Here is a 20,499-nt window from a genome sequence, read left to right as displayed (position 1 = left end):
GTAGTCTCAAAATTTCTCCTTCTATACAGCACCATTGATAAAACATCTAGGTTAAAGATGAAAAGTTTCTCCACCGTGAGGGTCACCCAGAGAGGTTCACAGCATTACATGGAGAGAAGAGGGAGGAGGGAGTTAGAGGTGACCTGAATGAGATAAGATGGAATCAATAGAGGACAGAGCGGGCTAGCCAGTAATCACTTCCTTATGTGCACTCCACAACTGGACCGCTCAGAGATGTTCACAGAGTTATACAGAGAAGAGAAGAAGGAGGAAGGAGACAGAGGTGGCCAGGAGGATAAAAGTGGGGGATGAAAAGAAGAGAGACAGATTCAGCCAGTAATCAGTTCCCTAAGTGTTCTCCACCGTCTGGAACACACAGAAATTCACAGACTTGGGTAGAGTAGAGAGGGGTTAGGGAGGAGACGCAGGCGACCTGGCAGAGAAAAAGGAGAGTCCAAAGGGGGAGAGAGCAGTCAAGCCAGTAATCTCGCTCCCAAGTAAAATATGCGTACTGAAGATTGGGTTCTTAAAGGTACAAAATTGGTAACAAATACCTAAAAGCAAAAATTAAAAATCTAGAATAGAGTTTGGAATTTCAAAAATACAATGTTAAAGAAAAGAAGAAGGAAAAGAAAGAGGGAGAAAAAAAAAGTCACAAAAATTATAAAGAAAATATAGGTACAAAATTGATAACAAATACCAAAAAGCAAAAGTTAAAAATCTAGAGTTTGGAATTTCAAAAATACAACGTTAGAGAAAAGAAGAAGAAAAAGAAAGAGAAAAAACAAACAAACAAAAACAAAGTCACAAAAATTATAAAGAAAATATAGGTACAAAATTGATAACAAGTACCAAAAAGCATAAATTAAAAATCTAGAGTAGAGTTTGGAATTTCAGAAATACAATGTTAAAGAAAAGAAGAAGAGAAAGAAAAAGAGAAAAAAAAAGTCACAAATATTATAAAAAAAAAATATAGGTAGAAAATTGATAGCAAATACCAAAAAGCTAAAATTAAAAATCTAGAGTAGAGTTTGGAATTGCAAAAATACAATGTTAAAGAAAAGAAGAAAAAATAAAAAAAGAAAGAGAAAAAGAAAAAAAAAAAAAAAACAAGGTCACAAAAATTATAAAATATATACGAAGTTTGCTTAAAAAAATAGGGTCTTTTGTTTTGTTTTGCAAAGTAATAGTAGGTTATAAAAGTGAAAATTAAAGGAGTAATAGCGGTCTTAAAATTTTTTAAAAAATTTTTTTAAATAAGAAAGAATGATAGTAAAAACAGTAAAAATATACCTAGGACTTTTTCTGGTGTTATTGTGGGTATTGTGGGGTCATTTCATTTTCGGCTAGTTCCTTGGTCCGGCTTATATTTCTCAAGATCTACAGGCCCCTTCCTATGTAGTCGGTACTAATGACAGGGTTTTAATCTATTGCCTGTCACTTCCAAGGCAGTTCCCTATGTTATAGCTTCTTCTGTTTGCTAGTCTCTTCAGTGTCTGATTTCTGCCCTCATATAAAGGGGGCGGTGGTGGACACTTTTTTTTTTTTAGGCTCACTTGTTCAGTCATGCTGTGGGGAGGGAGAGACACTGCAAACAAATAACAGTGGCGTGTGCTCGAAGTACCTCAGCCACACTGGGCCTGCCCCCGCTCACGGCGTGTGTAGCTTCCCTGCCCACACTGTCCAGGCTCTAGGTTGCTCTGCCAGGAACCATCTGAGGCTGGCCCTGGGCTGCTTGTAGCTCCCAGGTCTAAGCCGCTCAGGTTCAGGCACTCGGGTAGTCCTCAGAGGTGCAGACTCGGTTGGGCTGCGTTTTGTGCCCTTCCCAGGTCCGAGCAGCTCAGGTGATGAGGTGTTTGGTGAGCGCGGCTGCTGCGACTTATCACCTCCCTGCCGCTCGGTTTTCTAGGTGTACAACCGGCGCACCTTCTCAGGCGGATGTTGACCGTCCAGAACCCCAAGAAGTCTTAGAAAAGAAGCCTGCTTACAGTTTTATAGATAATGTCTCTCTGGGGCTGCGATTGCCCCCTTCCGGCTCTGGCTGCCTGTCACCGGAGGGGAAGGTCTGCAGCCAGCTATCTCTGTTCAGTCCTTTGTTCTGTGCGCGGGCCTGGCGGTATCTTAGGTTAGGGCTGGCTTTTCGCGTGGTAATTATTCCACAGTCTGGTTTGCTAGCCCAAATTAGTTAACTCAGATAGCGCTCGGGGTATTCAGGCCAGATCCTTACTCTAAGCGATGCAGCCCGTGCCTCCCTGCCCATCCCCAGCTTGCTAGTGGCGGGTGCAGGCATCTGCGCTACTTCTCCACTGGGGGAGTTACTGTTGGGCTCGTAATCTGTGGGTTTTAATTGTTTATTTATTTTTCCTCCCTGTTATGTTGCTCTCTGTGCTTCCAAGGCTCTCCACAGACTCAGCAGTGAGAGAGTTGCCTAATGTTTGGAAACTTCTCTCTTTTTAAGACTCCCTTCCAGGGACAGAGCTCCATCCCTCCCTCTTGTCTCTTTTTTTGTCTTTTATATTTTTTCCTACCTCCTTTCGAAGACAATAGGCTGCTTTTCTGGGTGCCTGATGTCCTCTGCCGGCATTCAGAAATTGTTTTGTGGAATTTACTCGGCGTTTAAATGTTCTTTTGATGAATTTGTGGGGGAGAAAATGGTCTCACCGTCCTATTCCGCCGCCACCTTAGCTCCTCCCGCCTATTATAGCCTTTCAAACAAGTGTTATTCTTAAGGCTCAACCTTACACGCCCAGCTCACAAAGTTAATTAATTCATCTTTACTCATCATTTTCTTATCCTGTCTTATCTTTACAAAATTAATCCTTATACCTGTCTCCTGGATTCCCTTTCTGCTTTCCCTTCTCCTTGACCCTAACAAGCATTATGTCTACTTCAAAAGTTTTCTCCCAGAGTAACTTTCCCTTGAAACCACCAATTTCTTAAACTACTGTCTCATTTCCTTCCTTCCAACATTTCAAAACTGTAATCTACCTTGTTGTATCCATGTTCTCATCTTCAATCCAGTTCTGACGGTCTTGTTTCTGCCCTTCAACAGAAACAACTTTCACAAAATTCATTACATAGAAACCTACATTACCATAGGTAAAATAGATAGCCAACAGGAATTTGCTGTATGACTCAGGAAATTCAAACAGGGGCTCTGTATCAACCTAGAAGGGTAGGATGGGGAGGGAGATGGGACGGAGGTTCAAAAGGGAGGGGATATATGTATACCTATCACTGAATCATGTTGAGGTTTGACAGAAAACAACAAAATTCTGTAAAGCAATTACCCTTCAATTAAAAAATAAACAAATTTATAAAAAAAGGAAAAGGTGGAAAAAAAAAAGTCATCAATGACTACATAGTTCCCAAATTCCATCTCCTGTAGTTCTCAGGTTCACTGACTAAGAAATGGAGGCATTTTTTGCTACTTAATCCTTTTTGGCATGGCTTCTTTTTCTTAACTCTAATGGTCCAAAACTTTTCAATTTGATTTCTTCCCAGTCTGGCATTTAATACTTTCTTTCCTTCTGTATGCCTCCAGTATTTCACTTGTAACAATTTCCTGAGATTCTGTCTTTTATTCTCTTTTCTCAAGTCTATGACTTCCAGTATGTATGAGGAACTCCCACGATTCTGTCCTTCCCTCTCTTTGCTCTAGACATGCTCAGACTACTCCACAATTGCACTCATCTCACACGCTAGTAACGTAATGCTCAAAATTCTCCAAGCCAGGCTTCAGCAATACATGAACTGTGAACTTCCAGATGTTCAATCTGGTTTTCGAAAAGGCAGAGGAACCAGAGATCAAATTGCCAACATCTGCTGGATAATGGAAAAAGCAAGAGAGTTCCAGAAAAACATCTATTTCTGCTTTATTGACTATGCCAAAGCCTTTGACTGTGTGGATCACAATAGACTGTGGAAAATTCTGAAAGAGATGGGAATACCAGACCACCTGACCTGCCTCTTGAGAAACCTATATGCAGGTCAGGAAGCAACAGTTAGAACTGGACATGGAACAACAAACTGGTCCAAATAGGAAAAGGAGTTCGTCAAGGCTGTATATTGTCACCCTGCTTATTTAAATTATATGCAGAGTACATCATGAGAAACGCTGGGCTGGAAGAAGCGCAAGCTGGAATCAAGATTGCCAGGAGAAATATCAATAACCTCAGATACGCAGATGACAACACCTTTATGGCAGAAAGCCAAGAAGAACTAAAGAGCCTCTTGATGAAAATGAAAGAGGAGAGTGAAAAAGTCGGCTTAAAACTCAACATTCATAAAACTAAGATTATGGCATTTGGTCCTGTCACTTCATGGGAAATAGATGAGGAAACAGTGGAAACAGTGGCTGACTTTAGTTTTGGGGGCTCCAAAATCACTTCAGATGGTGACTTCAGCCATGAAATTAAAAGACGCTTACTCCTTGGAAGGAAAGTTATGACCAACCTAGAGAGCATATTAAAAAGCAGAGACATTACTTTGTCATAAAAGGTCCACCTAGTCAAAGCTATGTTTTTCCAGTGGCCATGTACAGATGTGAGAGTTGGACTATAAAGAAATTCGAACACCAAAGAATTGATGCTTTTGAACTGTGGTGTTGGAGAAGACTCTTGAGAGTCCCTTGGACTGCAAAAGGAGATTCAGTCCATCCTAAAGGAGATCAGTGCTGGGTGTTCATTGGAAGGACTGATGTTGAAGCTTAAACTCCAATACTTTGGCCACCTGATGCGAGGAGGTGACTCATCTGAAAAGACCCTAATGCTGGGAAAGATTGAGGGCAGGAGCAGAAGGGGACAACAGAGGATGAGATGGTTGGATGGCATCACTGACTCAATGAACATGAGTTTGGATAAACTCTAGGAGTTGGTGATAGACAGGAAGACCTGGCGTGCTGCAGTTCATGGGGTTGCAAAAGTCAGACACAACTGAGCGACTGAAGTGAAATATTTCTATATTTAATCAGCTATTCAGTTCTGTAAATTCTATCTCTTCATAGCTTTCAATATGTTTGCTCCTTTACATTCTGATAGACACTACTTAAGGGCTTAACTTGCCAACTTGTTTCTCCATCTCAATTACTCTTCAAAACAATTAATGCTATAGAATGCTGCCAAGGATAAACTTTCTAAAATCAATCACAAAATTCTGCTCAAAAAAAACTTCTGTGTGATCTTTAGCATCTTGTTAAAACTGACTTCCATAATATGTTCCAAGATCTTCTATCTTGAACCCCACAGTTTCTTCCGCAGTCAGCTAATTCCGTCATTTTTACTGTTTCACAGACAACACTCTTTTCTGTCTCTTGTCTTTTACTCAAATTGTTCTCTCAGCTTCACAGGTCCCTTTACTCTTCCTTAATCTCAGTTCTACTCCTTCCTTTTATCTACTGACATCTCATCTATCTTTAAAAGCCAAGAACAACTATAATTTTTCATGAAACATTCAACAATACCCTGAGTTTTAATTTTTTTCCTCTCCTTTGTGTTCTTTGTCCTTTTAGCATTACTCACTTTGTATATACATATATATGTACACATATATATACATATGATACATATTTATGGTATTTTTATGTCTTATACACTGATGGGAAATCTTTCCCATCAGTGTATAAATTCCTAGAAGGTAGAGAAAGTATCTTTTCTATATCCATCTGTACTGATTTGCATATAGAAAGTTTAGTAAATATTCGCTAAATCAATTTATTGTACTATAGAATTTCTACAATTGACTTTCCGTTATGAGATGTGGAAAAATAAATTTAGGTATTGCTTTTGTTTCCTAAAATGTGCTGGAGAAAGTCCTAAATAATAATGACCCCTTCTCCATGAAAAATTGCATATAAACTATTTGATAGTCTTCTCTATTTTTATATTTCATCAATGGTTAATCCAGTGCCTTTTTTTTGTGAACCAAAAATTAAAAGAGGCCTAAAATAAATATGAACAAAATCATAAAGTATAAATATGAACCAAAGTCTCTGCTATAAAGGATAAAACTGTAATCCTTGATTAAAATGGAAATATATATTAAGATTTAAGGTAAATTTTCAGATTTAATGCCCTAAATTTTGACCTGGGTGCTATTTTATCTTCTAAGAAAGCCAAGTATGAGAACATATGAAAATGTTTGCTTAGCTAAAGTATAACATTATTGGTTTCTTAGATTTCTACATATAAAATATCTAGCACTACACTTCCAATATCTGGGATTATACTTTATAAGATTTCTATTTGATTTGCCAGCATTTTACAGAATTTTTTCAGTCGGTTATTCCACTGAGGATATGAACTTGATCAGATTATCTACTAATGCATGTATGGAAAGAAGGAAGAAATACAAGTTAAATTAGTAAGTGATTTTACATGAAAGATAAGCAAAAAGTAAACAAAGGCATAAATTTAGTGTAATAACATCTGCTATAGGGAACTATATAGCCTAATAAAATATTTAAGCAGGTAATCTGTTTAATAAAAATCAGAAAATAAATGCTGCACACTATCAGATATATAACTAATGCTTCTAAACAATCTAAAATGTTAGAAAAACAAGATAAAAATATACCTAACTTTGCACTCATCTCACACGCTAGTAAAGTAATGTTCAAAATTCTCCAAGCCAGGCTTCAGCAATATGTGAACCATGAACTTCCTGATGTTCAAGCTCGTTTTCGAAAAGGCAGAGGAACCAGAGATCAAATTGCCAACATCCGCTGGATCATAGAAAAAGCAAGAGAGTTCCAGAAAAACATCTATTTCTGCTTTATTGACTATGCCAAAGCCTTTGACTCTGTGGATCACAATAAACTATGGAAAATTCTGAAAGAGATGGGAATACCAGACCACCTGATCTGCCTCTTGAGAAATTTGTATGCAGGTCAGGAAACAACAGTTAGAACTGGACATGGAACAACAGACTGGTTCCAAATAGGAAAAGGAGTTCGTCAAGGCTGTACATTGTCACCCTGTTTATTTAACTTATATGCAGAGTACATCATGAGAAACGCTGGGCCAGAAGAAGCACAAGCTGGAATCAAGATTGCCGGGAGAAATATCAATAACCTCAGATAAGCAGATGGCACCACCCTTATGGCAGAAAGTGAAGAGGAACTCAAAAGCCTCTTGATGAAAGTGAGAGTGGAGAGTAAAAAAGTTGGCTTAAAGCTCAACATTCAGAAAACGAAGATCATGGCATCTGGTCCCACCACTTCATGGGAAATAGATGGGGAAACAGTGGAAACAGTGTCAGACTTTATTTTTCTGGGCTCCAAAATCACTACAGATGGTGACTGCAGCCATGAAATTAAAAGACGCTTACTCCTTGGAAGGAAAGTTATGACCAACCTAGATAGCATATTCAAAAGCAGAGACATTACTTTGCCAACAAAGGTTCGTCTAGTCAAGGCTATGGTTTTTCCAGTGGTCATGTATGGATGTGAGAGTTGGACTGTGAAGAAGGCTGAGCACCGAAGAATTGATGCTTTTGAATTGTGGTGTTGGAGAAGACTCTTGAGAGTCCCTTGGAATGCAAGGAGATCCATCCAGTCCATTCTGAAGGAGATCAGCCCTGGGATTTCTTTGGAAGGATGATGCTGAAGCTGAAACTCCAGTACTTTGGCCACCTCATGCGAAGAGTTGACTCATTGGAAAAGACTCTGATGCTGGGAGGATTGGGGGCAGGAGGAGAAGGGGACGACAGAGGATGAGATGGCTGAATGGCATCACTGACTCGATGGACATGAGTTTGAGTGAACTCCAGGAGTTGGTGATGGACAGGGAGGCCTGGCGTGCTGCGATTCATGGGGTCGCAAAGAGTCGGACACGACTGAGCGACTGATCTGATCTGAACTTTATGTTAGTTACTCAGTAATCTGTATTAATTGACATTAATATTGGTTTTATGTTAATATATTATATATCATTATTTTAACATACATACAAGGAATGAGTGTTGGAAACGTTTGACATTATTCAAAGATAACCATGAATACTGTGTGTTCTTGGTTGTAGCAAATTTAATCTGCCCATAATTTTTTTTGTATGGGTCCAATATACTGTCTGTTTTATCTGAGAGTAGGTGAAAGATAAGGATGTTGGAAATTCAATCTTTTTTGTCAGAGCTGGGACACTGCCCTCAAGAATTGCTAAACTGTATTTATGACTTCCCAATAAATGATACTGTAGCCTACTTTACATAGCCACTTCTTATTTGCAAAACTGCAACCATGATATGACAGTATCCTTAAGTAATGTATTATTCTGCTGAATGACAGCCAATATGGATATAGGCAGTCAGGGTTATAAGCCTTTTGTATTTGTAAATGTTTCTGTTTATCATATCAAACACCATGAGGTGAAACTGGCTTATCTTTTTGTTGTTGTTTATTCTCATCTTTATATTCTTCTCCATCATAGTTTACATTCATTTTCAGTGATTTAAGGCAAGATAATCTCAATGTTTTAATAGCAAAATGAAAATTTCCATTTATAAAATTTTAATTTTCAAAGTGCATAAAAATATAAATATATATCCTTGGCTTTGAACTCAGTGAATTCTGAATGATGCTAGCAGTATTTTACTTTCAAGTACAGTTAATCGTTAATCTAGAGCATTTATAAAGCTATGCATTAAAAATATAAACAGATGACTTCTTGCACCTAAACATACTATGACTTCTGATTATATTAATTTAGGGGCAAGAAGGGAGAAGGCAATGGCATCCCACTCCAGTACTTTTGCCTGGAAAATCCCATGGATGGAGGAGCCTGGTGGGCTGCAGTCCATGGGGTCGCTAGAGTCGGACACGACTGAGTGACTTCACTTTCACTTTTCACTTTCATGCACTGGAGAAGGAAATGGCAACCCACTCCAGTGTTCTTGCCTGGAGAATCCCAGGGACGGGGAAGCCTGGTGGGCTGCCGTCTCTGGGGTTGCACAGAGTCGGACACGACTGAAGTGACTTAGCAGGAGCAGCAGCAGCAGGGGCAAGAAGATTTCAGTAATTTAAGTATTGTATTATATTCATCCCATGTTAATGGGTTCTATCCTTATCATGTTAATTCTGAAGACTCATTCATCTTTAATTCTTAACTCATGCTTCGTTCAATCATGAAATCCATTATAATTGTTGTAATTCCAAATCTCATAAATTCTAAAATCTTTTTGGAAAACATTTTCTGCTACTGGAGAAGTCTGACAATTTTAAAAGAAAGACAATGAAAATTCTAAATGCAACTAGGGAAACCTGTTACTTCAAGTACTGTTTGTAACACTGTTGTACTGTTTTATATTAATCCTTTTTCCATACTGTTGGCGACTGATGCCCATGGGATATCAAGTTAACAAAATATTTAGTATACTTTGCTCTACCTGAGTATATATTCAAAGATCTTTATTTTGAAAAATGAGAGCTGTAACTGAGGAATACCTAAATGGACATGGGCAATAGTAGGAAAAAAAAAAAAAGTACACAAAAGTACAAAAGCATTAATTACTACCAGTTACTTTCTTACTTCAAGACCAAAGATGTACATATAAAAATCTATTTTTTCTAAATAATTTTCTTAAAATAAGAAAGTCATTTGTCTTCTAAAGCATTTGTTATGAAGACTGTGAGAAGATGTGACCTTAGCAGTTTCCCTGTCTCTACTACTAATGGAAAATCATCTCCTTCTTTGAGGCAAACAGCCCCTGTAGCCTGTGAGTATTTATGTGCAAATAGGGCTTGGGTCCTGTGACAGTTCTAATTGAGGGGACTCCTGCAGAATGCTACCCTCTTTGAACTGGGAAAGTGAATAGAAATCAGCATCAAGACCCAGGGCAGGGATATTACAGAGACTTGGTCTAGAGAGCTCTGTAAACACCAAGAAGGTCAATATAATCCCTGACAGAGCTTCCTAGGGCCCTCTGGTCCCCAAGAGGCTAAAAAAAAAGCTTAATATGTGTTCTGAGTCTTTCTTGTTCTTGAGCATTAGAGGGTTTAAAAAGATCAGTAGGAAGTTGGTGGCTTGACTGTTTCTACACCACGAATCCATTTACAAGTAGGGAGAACCCTCCCTACCCTATTGCCTGCTATCCCCTCAGAGGTAGTCAATACTGGAATCTCAGTAGTGAAAATGAATATAATTAAGCTAATGCCAAGAGAATAGCAATCCAAAGAGAACCTGCATCCAGGGAAACTGAGCTCCTGCTGAAGACAAAGCTATTCATAATATTTAAGCAGGGTCCTCTCACTACAAAATAACCAAATTATAAGCATTGCAGTTAGGGAGTGCTCCAAGACAAACAGCTAAAACTGGAAAGGGGAGCAGGGAGTGGCAAGCAAACATAAAAGCAGAGGTTCCCTGAGGATAAAAGCTGATATAAGTAATTTACAAGATAAGAAAGCTGAGTTTGAGATCCCTGTGCCATGCCAGGGATCCTGGAAGAAATGGCTGGAGGAACGCATTCTTTATTTAGGCCTTCAGGAAACCACAGATTAAGATCAACAAATAAGAGTTTACAAGGATCATCAAACTCACAAGGAAATAAGCCACAGTAAATGAGAGCCCATAGAAAGAAACTGATAGATTTAGATTTCCAAAGATTTCAGATATTAAAATGATCTTTTAAAATATCTATTTAATAATGATCTATTTAATAAAATGATTTCAGATATTTAAATATTTTTATTTTATATTATAAAATAAAAATAATTATGTTTGGAATGAAATGTGAGGCAATAAAAACTAGCAGGCAAGAAGACTTTTGAAAAGTGCTAAGTGGATTTGAAGAAAAACCAAATAGAACTTTTAAAAATGAAAAAAAAATCTGTTTAAAGATATCCAGTGGCTAGGGTAGAGAGCAGTTTATATACTACTGAACAAGAATTAGTGAGCTATAACAAGGCTCTGAAGAAACAAGCCAGAAGAAACAGAGAGAGAGGAGATAGAAAGCACTAACCTGAGAGATTAAGAGATTCTGAAGGTAGAATGAGTTAATCTGATATCCAACTAATCAGTATCTTAGGAGAACAGAGACAATGAAGGAGAGAAAAACTCAAAGGGATAACTGAGAAATTTTAGAAGTAAACAGAAAGAAATTCTAAAAGGTCTGAATCCTTAGATCTAGAAAGCACAAAATAAGCCAAAGAGAATAAATACAAATAAATGTATGCTTAGGAAAATCACCATAACACTGCAGAACACCAACGACAAAGGGATTTTAAAAACCATTGGTAAGAGAAGCTAGATTAGCTCTAAAAGGATGACAACTATACCATCAGAAGAATTCTCAGTTGCAACAATGGAAGCCAAAAGCCAGAAAAATTTTCACGTAAGCAAAGTGTTTGAGTAAGGCACTCCTACTGCAAAGTAACTAGATGGTTGATAACGTGTATTTCCAAAACATTTTTTAGATTGTAAGCAATGGTGATGCTCCAAAGCCTTACGTGAAACTAAAGAGGAGGGCAATGGGCAACAAGCTAAGAGTTTATCATCAGAAGACATGTGCTAAAGGAATTTTAAAGAAAAATAATAGGCAGATGGAAACACTTCAGAAGGAAGCTCTGAATGCAAAGAACAGTGAGCAAAAAAAATAGTGACTATATAGGAAAATTTAAACAAATATTGATCATGTAAAACAGCAAAAATAATAACAATGTTTAAAACTCACAAAACTATAAATAAGATAATTATGATACATAAGAGGAAAACAAGGTTTAAATTGTTTGAAAACCTTCTATTTATATTAGGGAAGACCTCATTATATTCAGACTGAAACTATATCTGCTAAAATTTTAAGAGTATTGGCCAAAAGAGGAGAAAGAGTGTGTAATCTGTGTATTAGGTGAGGAGAAAAGGAAATAATGATTTAAAAAATTTTTCAATTCAAGAGAAGGCCATCAAAGAAGCAAAGATCATTTAAAAATTTAGGATTAAAAAAAAGCAAGAGTAATACCTGAAAATATTACTAAACCAGTTTGATTAGTAGGAAAAAAAATAGAGAAAATATAACATTTTAATAGCAATATCCAGAAGGGAACTGTTTGTAACAGAAAATTACAAACATTTAATAAGCAACTTAAGCAAAAAAGTTCCAATAGAAGGATGAAGAAAGATACTGAATTAGTTAAGAAACATTTTCAAATTTTCTGTAACTAGTAAAAAATTTCTTATGTAATCCAATTACCATCAGTAGATGATATCAAACAGAAGAGGACATGGGAATAACAGTTAATAAAATGAGCTAGGAGAAATACAAATGGTTAAAACTATGAACATATTTGATTTTACTTTTAATACTAATAAGTCTGGTGGAGAATATAACATTTCTTATACAAAATTACCAAAATTGTTTTAAAATTGCTTTTAAAATCATTTTTGACAAAGATGTAGGAAAACAGGAATTCTCACTCCTTGTTAAAGGTAGTTTGAAAAAGGACCTTTCTGGAAAGTAAGTAAGCAATATATCAAGATGCATAAAAGGTCACAATTTTTGACCTAGTAGTTCATCTTTTTGCAGATTAGGATCAAGAGTTATGTACAAACATTAATTATAGCCCTATTTGTAATACTGTGAAATTAGAATCAAGCTATTTCAAAATAAACAGTCAAATAAATTATGTTATACTACAGACAACTGACAGGACATTTTAAAATAAAACTCAGAAGTACAAATTTTTCTTTTCTTTTTTTTTTCAATGCCATTCTCCCAAATCATCCCACCCTCTCCCTCTCCCACAGAGTCCAAAAGACTGTTCTATACATCAGTGTCTCTTTTGCTGTCTCATATACAGGGTTATTGTTACCATCTTTCTAAATTCCATACATATGCGTCAGTATACTGTATTGGTGTTTTTCTTTCTGGCTTACTTCACTCTGTATAATAGGCTCCAGTTTCATCCACCTCATTAGAACTGATTCAAATGTATTCTTTTTAATGGCTGAGTAATACTCCATTGTGTATATGTACCACAGCTTTCTTATCCATTCATCTGCTGATTGACTCTGTAACTATGCTGTCATTTGGGGAAGTTTTTTTTTTTTTTTACAGAATATATTGGGAGTTTGGACTGATGTTCATTTCCTCTGTTAAAATGGCATTCAGTACTAATTTTATAAGTGCATCTTGTGTGAAACTCAATAAATTCAATTTTATAATCTTTTTTAAAAAATTTAAAAAAAAAGAAATTTTTCTTATTATAATGAGAAAAACAGGATGCAAAATCACATATAGAATATACTTTGAATTTTGTAAACATACATATATGCAAAAGGAAAATGTTGGAAGGATATAAAAGTTTCAGCTGTGGATACTTATGGGTGAAATATTTTAATTTTGATTATTTCTGTATTTTTCTACAATGAGGATTTATTATTTTTATGATCAGAACACTAAGAATAAGTTTTAATAAAATAATTAAAATATGAAGTACTGCAAGACAGCCATAACAATCTGAAAAAAATCAGAGACCCAGGAAATGCTCAGGCCAGCCACTGGAATTACTGTCCATGAAGATGCCAGTCCAGGAATGAAACACTAGAGAGGCTACCGGCTGTGTCCATCAGCAGAGAACTGGGCTCATGCTACTCTGGGAGCAAAGCCAGCAATGCTCTTAACATGAGAGACGCTCACTGTGTCTGGCCTTGATTTAAACAATGTGCCTGTCACCTTTTTTCTTGTGTAGTGTAATAGGTTGAACTGTCTCCATTACTCATGAGCACCAGGAATCAAAGAATACTACATAAATATTAGGTAACTCTATGCTCATAAACAGCTTTACAACAGAAAGTACTCCAGAGATACGTTGGGGCCTAAAATGTATTCTCAACATGAACTAAAATCAGCATATTTGAGAATGCTGTGAAAGAGAAACTCCAGGGCCAATCTCAGATTCAAACTCTATGCTTACTCTCTTGTTGTTTAGTTGCTAAGTTGTATCTGGCTTTTTGCCACCCCATTCTCTACTGGTGACTAAACTGTGATCTTGACCAAAGATCTTAAGTTTACAGAGCCTCAGTTTCCTCAATAGTAAACAGAACAAACAAAATCTGCTTTGTATTTTGTAAGATTGACATAAGGCTCAAATGAGATTGAGACAGTGTATGTAAATAAGTTTTGAAAAACAGTATCTTAAACTCAATTTAAACATTTCACTTGTTCTCATGACCTAGGAAGCTCAGGTTTAAGTTCCTTACCTTGACATATAATCTTTACCTGTATTGTTTGGAAAGCACTCTTGAGTGTAATGCTTGGTGAACACCTAAGTACTAAGCTTGTAGAATAAAACCCAATGGTCACCTACATTTTCAAAATTTGAAATGTGGATAAATTAATCATGATGGGTAAAGATGTTAACAGGGCAGTCCAGAATATGTATAATACGTTTATGAGTTTCTGTTCCCTAACACAGAAATGATGGTTGAAAATGTTTATTTTGAATAACTGGCAAATTTCAAGCTCCAATATGCAGTCAGTACAAGGGTCTAAAACTTAAGGGAAAAACTTAATATTTTATATTTTTGCTTTGTTGTTGCTTTTATTTTTTCCTTGTTAAAAAGAGCCATGCATACCATAATAGAAAGGACAACACAGACTTGCAACAAGAATAACCCATATATGCCACCCACCTATACAACATTTATTATTAAGAATTTATTATACCAGACTTTTTTCAATGTTTATCAAAAATTAGATCACAATTTATATAACATTTTGTAAAATATAATAAATTAACTAACAAATGCTTTACTTTTGGCCATTAAAATGTTTTCTAGTTTTTCAGTATTAGAGGTAGAAATATTATTTTGCTTCAGTATTAGAAGCAAAAAATAATTGGCTAAAATAATTTGAAATAAAAATAGAAACAAAGAACAATATCCCAGCAAAACCTATCAGTGACATTGGAGGATGCATCCAAGTTTATAAAACTGCCAACTCCTTCCCTCCTTCCTTCCTACAACTATTCTCTCCACAAAACACCATGAACAAGGAAAGTACATTTTTAACATCAAACTAAAGGGCTATCAATTAACTTGTTTGTGATCAAACTGTATACTTTTCATGTGACACCAGATCTAGGAAGCCCAGCCAACCTAAGTCACTCAATGGCCTCTTGGGTCTTTTACCTCAGTTTCTCATGGTTTCTGTCATTATAGAGGAAAGGCACGAATTTTGTTGTTGCCACAGTCACTGAGAGACTGACTATTTCTCTTAGTGATTAAATACAACAGCATCAGAAGCTCTAGATCCATTACAGTGCCAGTTAAGGAGAGAAAATCGTGTCTTCTTTTCTGTTTGGATCTTACAAACACAAAGTCTCTAGAAAGACTTTCAAAATGAGAACACATCATGACTTAAAAACAAAGTCCAGAATCAGACACTTCCCTGCTAAAATCCTGGTCTCGCCACCATTACCTCCTGCATGGATTCCCACAGGAGCTTTGTAACAAGCTTCTCTCCCTCTATACTTGCCCCTCATAGCAGAAACTTTGGGTTGATTTCCAACCTCTCAGTTACCATGTCAGTTTTCTGCTAATTTCCAAGGCCAAAGCCTTCATTTCTTTGCCTGGGGGCTTTCTCTGACTTCCTGGGAAGTGGCCCTCAGTCAGTGATTGGAGGGACTTGAGGAATAAACACTCAGCTCTGTTGCCCTGATGTCCGTAGTGTGCCATGCATTTTACCCTGACTCTCAGAGTGTCTCCACGGAAATCAAGCCGTAGTTTACCATGTGGTATTAGCTGGTCTCCATTCCCTTTCTCATGGCTCCATTTCCCTACCAGCATATTCTTCAAATGAACCAATTCCTTGTCTTGATGTCTGCTTGTCAGGGAACCATCTAATGATATTCCACGTCAAACTATTGTCAACCCCAAAAAGCAGAATGATCTTTTAGAAACAGATTATGTCAGTCAGTCCAGCAACTGACTCTCTCCTCTTCGCTTAGGATTGAATGTCAAAGTTTTTACAAAAGGTCTACAAGTCCCTATATCTTCTGCCTCATCCTGTACCTGCCCCTGCCCAAAGCCTGCTATTTCATGAACTTGCCCGCCATGCCCACCTTAGCACCTCTGCTCTAGCCATTCTCTTTGCTGGGAACACTTTCCCTTGAGAATCTGCCACCTGGTTAATTCCTTTACCTCCTTCAAGCCTTGTTCAACTCTCACCTTCTCGATGAGGTCACCCTGACCACCACCTGATTCAATACGCACGCTCTCCCTCACCTCCACAAAGCACTCTCCAAGCCTTATCCTGTTTTATTTTTTTCCTGTTCCATTGCAGTTACCACGTCCTAACATATTAAATACGGAGAAGGCGATGGCACCCCACTCCAGTACTCTTGCCTGGAAAATCCCATGGATGGAGGAGCCTGGTGGGCTGCAGTCCATGGGGTTGCTAGGAGTTGGACACGACTGAGCGACTTCACTTTCACTTTTCACTTTCATGTATTGGAGAAGGAAATGGCAACCCACTCCAGTGTTCTTGCCTGGAGAGTCCCAGGGACGGGGGAGCCTGGTGGGCTACCGTCTAGGGGTCGCACAGAGTCGGACACGACCGAAGCAACTTAGCAGCAGCAGCAGGAGCAACATATTAAATAACCTATTTTCCCTGTTAGAATATGAACTCCACGAGGACAGGGTTCTTTGTTGTGTTCCCTGATGCTTCTAAAGTGCTAAGAAGAGCCCTTGATGTATACGCAGCATGCCAAAAACATTTGTTAAGCAGTTACTATAAATTATCATGTTATTCCTTAGTGGAAGAAAATTGATAAATACACACTATATGGGTCACAAGGTCATCACAAAAATAACCCTATTTTTTCTTACAATAAATTTAAAACCAACTGACAAGTTGAGTTTATAAATTTATATTCTAAGTGTATTTATTAAATTTTAATAAGTTCTTAATTTTTCACTATAATTTAGAAAAATATAATGATTCAAACTTGCTTACAGATAATTTAGGGGGTGATTATTCACACCAAAATCTGTTTTTTACTCACAAAGAGCTTTTACACCTAGGGTTTACTACACATAGTTCCTATGAAGACTGAATACTCTTCATCCATTAAAAAAACATAATCAACTCATACAAACTTTTAGGAACATGTCTACTTCATAGAATAGAACATTTTGGTGTACAGAACCATTACTACAGATGCATCAAGTATAAATAATTCTATATTACACCTATATTCTCCCCCTGACAATATAGATGTGGAACTCAGAGTGGCACATGAGAGTCCAATTTAATTTGAAAGAAATCCATTCCTTAAATTACCACATTATGAAGACTCAATGAATATTTACAGAATAGTAATAGCCAGCTAACCTATGGCTTTGGGTTGAACTTAAACTCTGAATTTTAAGAAAAACCCAGCAAAGGAATTTTAAAATTACTTTTATTTTCTAGGTTTAAATAAAGTCCTTAATGTTATTTCAGAACAGGCCTAGGCTTCATATTTGCTGTGTAAGCAAATCAGTGCCACATCATACTAGGTTATGTATATAAAAAGAGAGATTTGGAGTGGATCTAGAGTACTGTGACAATGGAAAGTAAATCTCACATGCAACATACAAATGTATATGTACACACATGTATGTGTATATATAGCAGAGAGATAACTTCCAGTTAGTAGTAATTACAAAATGCAAAGGAAAAAACAAAACATGATTTTAAACCTTATGCTTCTACCTCTATTATTTTCCAAAGAATATTAAATAAATTAGCTGTTAGCAGCCATTATTTATTTCTGATATTAAATTCATATAAGAAAACAATTTAAGCTCTAAAAATTACTGAAGGACAATATTTTCAACTTGAAATTAAAAAAAAATTAAGTTGTCAATTTACTTGAGATCAGAAATATATGGATATAGGGAATTTTAAATATCAGAAATCATATTTGTTTATCAAGATGAAGAAAATCTGATATTGAATTTAGAATCCTAAGTTTATTTGGAGCATGGATAAAGGTACTCAATTAACAAAGCTACCACCTTAATAATGTGCATGTTAAGATATTGTTCAGTTCAGTTCAGTTCAGTCGCTCAGTCGTGTCCAACTCTTTGTGACCCCATGAATTGCAGCATGCCAGGCCTCCTTGTCCATCACCAACTCCTGGAGTTCACTCAAACTCATGTCCATCGAGTCGGTGATGCCATCCAGCCATCTCATCCTCTGTCGTCCCCTTTACCTCCTGCCCCAATCCCTCCCAGCATCAGAGTCTTTTCCAATGAGTCAACTCTTCGCAAGAGGTGGCCAAAGTATTGAAATTTCAGCTTCAACATCAGTCCTTCCAAAGAAATCCCAGGGCTGATCTCCTTCGGAATGGACTGGTTGGATCTCCTTGCAGCCCAAGGGACTCTCAAGAGTCTTCTCCAACACCACAGTTCCAAAGCATCAATTCTTTGGTGCTCAGCTTTCTTCACAGTCCAACTCTCACATCCATACATGACCACTGGAAAAACCATAGCCTTGACTAGACGGACCTTTATTGGCAAAGTAATGTCTCTGCTTTTGAATATGCTATCTAGGTTGGTCATAACTTGTTAAGATACTGTAAATTCTCCCAAATTGATTTACAGATTTTATACAATCCCTATTAAAGTACTTGTGAGTTTCTTTGCAGAAATTGACAAACTGATCCTAGAATTCCTGTCAAAATTCAAACGACCCAGAAAAGCCAACATTCAAAACAAATAAAGCTGGAGGACTCATATTTTCTAATTCTAAAACTTACTACAAAACTATAGTAATCAAAATAGCATTGTACTGTCATATTGTAGATTTAAAACTATAAATGTCTATAGATTAATGGAATGGTATTGAGATTATAAAAACAAATTCTCACACTTATGGTCAATGGATTTGAAACAAGAGTCCCAAGATTATTCAGTGTAGATAGAAAGTCTTTTCAATAAGTAATAAAAAATTACCAAATTACCCAGAAATTCAATTCTTATTTATATATTCCAATGCAAGGAAACAAAATTTCTAGACAAATATTCACAGTAGCATTTTTCAAAATATTCAAAAAGTGGAAATAGCCTAGATGTTCATCAACTCACAAGTGCAAAAACAAACTGTGCTATATCAATAATGGGTGTGTGCATGCTCAGTCGCTTAGTCGTGTCCAGCTCTTTGTGAAGCCAGGATCATCTGTCCCTGGAATTTTCCAGGCAAGAATACTGGAGTGGGTTGCCATTTCCCACTCCAGGGCATTTTCCTGAGCCATGGATTGAACCCATGTCTCTTCATTGGCAGGCATATTCTTCATCATTGAGTCACCTGAGACATCCCTCTTGTATCAATAATATCAAATATTACTTGGCAATAGAAAGAAATTAAATACTCATCCACAATGTGGGATGAAACTTAAAGACACTAAGGCTAAGTAAAAGAAGCTAGTCACGAAAGACCACATATTGCATGACCCCATTTATATGAAATGGAATGAAAATATACTATAGGAAACTCATATAAGGACAAAAAGTAGATTAGGGCTTGTCTATGGTTGAGAACGAGGCTTGAGGAAAAAGAGGGGGTGAGAAGGGAGTTTCTTTAGCGGAAGATGAAAACGTTCCAAAATTGATTTTTGGTGATGGTTACACAAGTCTGGATATACTAAAACCCCTAAATTTCACAGTTTAAATAGGTAAATTGTATGGCATATGAACTACATTTTAATAAAGCTGTTTACAAAAAGCCAACAAAACTACACATTGGTAAGTAGAACCAGATCTCCAGAAAACTTTCTAAATGGGAGTAGGTAGGTAGGTTTTATTCTTCTGTGACGTTCTGAATTTAAGTTTTAGAAAACAAGGGATACACACCAGTTATTCATCTAACTAGTAATGACAAAAGGACACAGAGAAGTCGGAAACACGCGAATAAAGGACTACCAAGTAAACGTGAGCAAAAGGAAAGCAGAGGCAGAAGTTTTTAAACTCTACAAAATAAACTATTTATTATGTATATTTATTACATTTGTTCCTTAAGTTTATGAGTGTTTTATCTCAACTTACGTATGCATCATTTACATTTGTTTTTCTCTTATGAGTTGAGTTTTAACAGCATTCAAGAATGCTTTAAATAGATGAGGAGAAAAAGGAAGTTAGATTCAGATAGAGTTTTCAATTTGTTAAAAGTTTTGTACTAAAGGTATTTGAAATTAAGGGTCAGAATGAAATTAGAGCACTTACTGCGAAGTTAGAAATTAGAGCACTTCTCCCTAAGCAATAGAAGATATACCCACACATTATCTAATGTTCTAAGCTTCGGTGACAGCCTGTGATCTAGAGTAGTAAAAAATCAAGGACACAAAAGCTAAAAAAAAAAAAAAAAAAAAATTACTTAGAGAAATGTCTCCCAAAACTGTCCTTTGTGCATCATGTCTGATTTAGTTTTAGTTTTTTCAGAATAACCAAAAATTTTATGGACAAGATCAATTATATTTGTGCCTAGGTATTTGGAGGAGTTTATTTTTATATCCCTTGCTTTCCTCAAAGA

General features: G+C 36.7%; 1 protein-coding gene across 5 annotated transcripts in view; it reads right to left on the bottom strand.

Annotated features, from left to right (window-relative positions):
* Positions 1-20,499, bottom strand: part of ATRNL1 (attractin like 1) — an 815,618-nt gene that overhangs the window by 263,652 nt on the left and 531,467 nt on the right. Inside the window, exon 28 of one of the 5 annotated variants that reach the window (XM_024985965.2) lies at positions 13,013-20,316. The exons of the other annotated variants lie outside the window; for them this stretch is intronic. Coding sequence (XP_024841733.1) covers positions 20,302-20,316 — 15 coding nt within the window. The 3' untranslated portion in view covers positions 13,013-20,301. Of the gene's footprint in view, positions 1-13,012; positions 20,317-20,499 lie in introns of those variants that run through there. 5 annotated transcript variants of the gene reach the window in all.

Source organism: Bos taurus, chromosome 26 (assembly GCF_002263795.3).
Source record: "Bos taurus isolate L1 Dominette 01449 registration number 42190680 breed Hereford chromosome 26, ARS-UCD2.0, whole genome shotgun sequence".
Taxonomy (NCBI): Eukaryota; Metazoa; Chordata; class Mammalia; order Artiodactyla; family Bovidae; genus Bos; species Bos taurus.
This window is presented reverse-complemented; position numbering and strand designations above follow the sequence as displayed.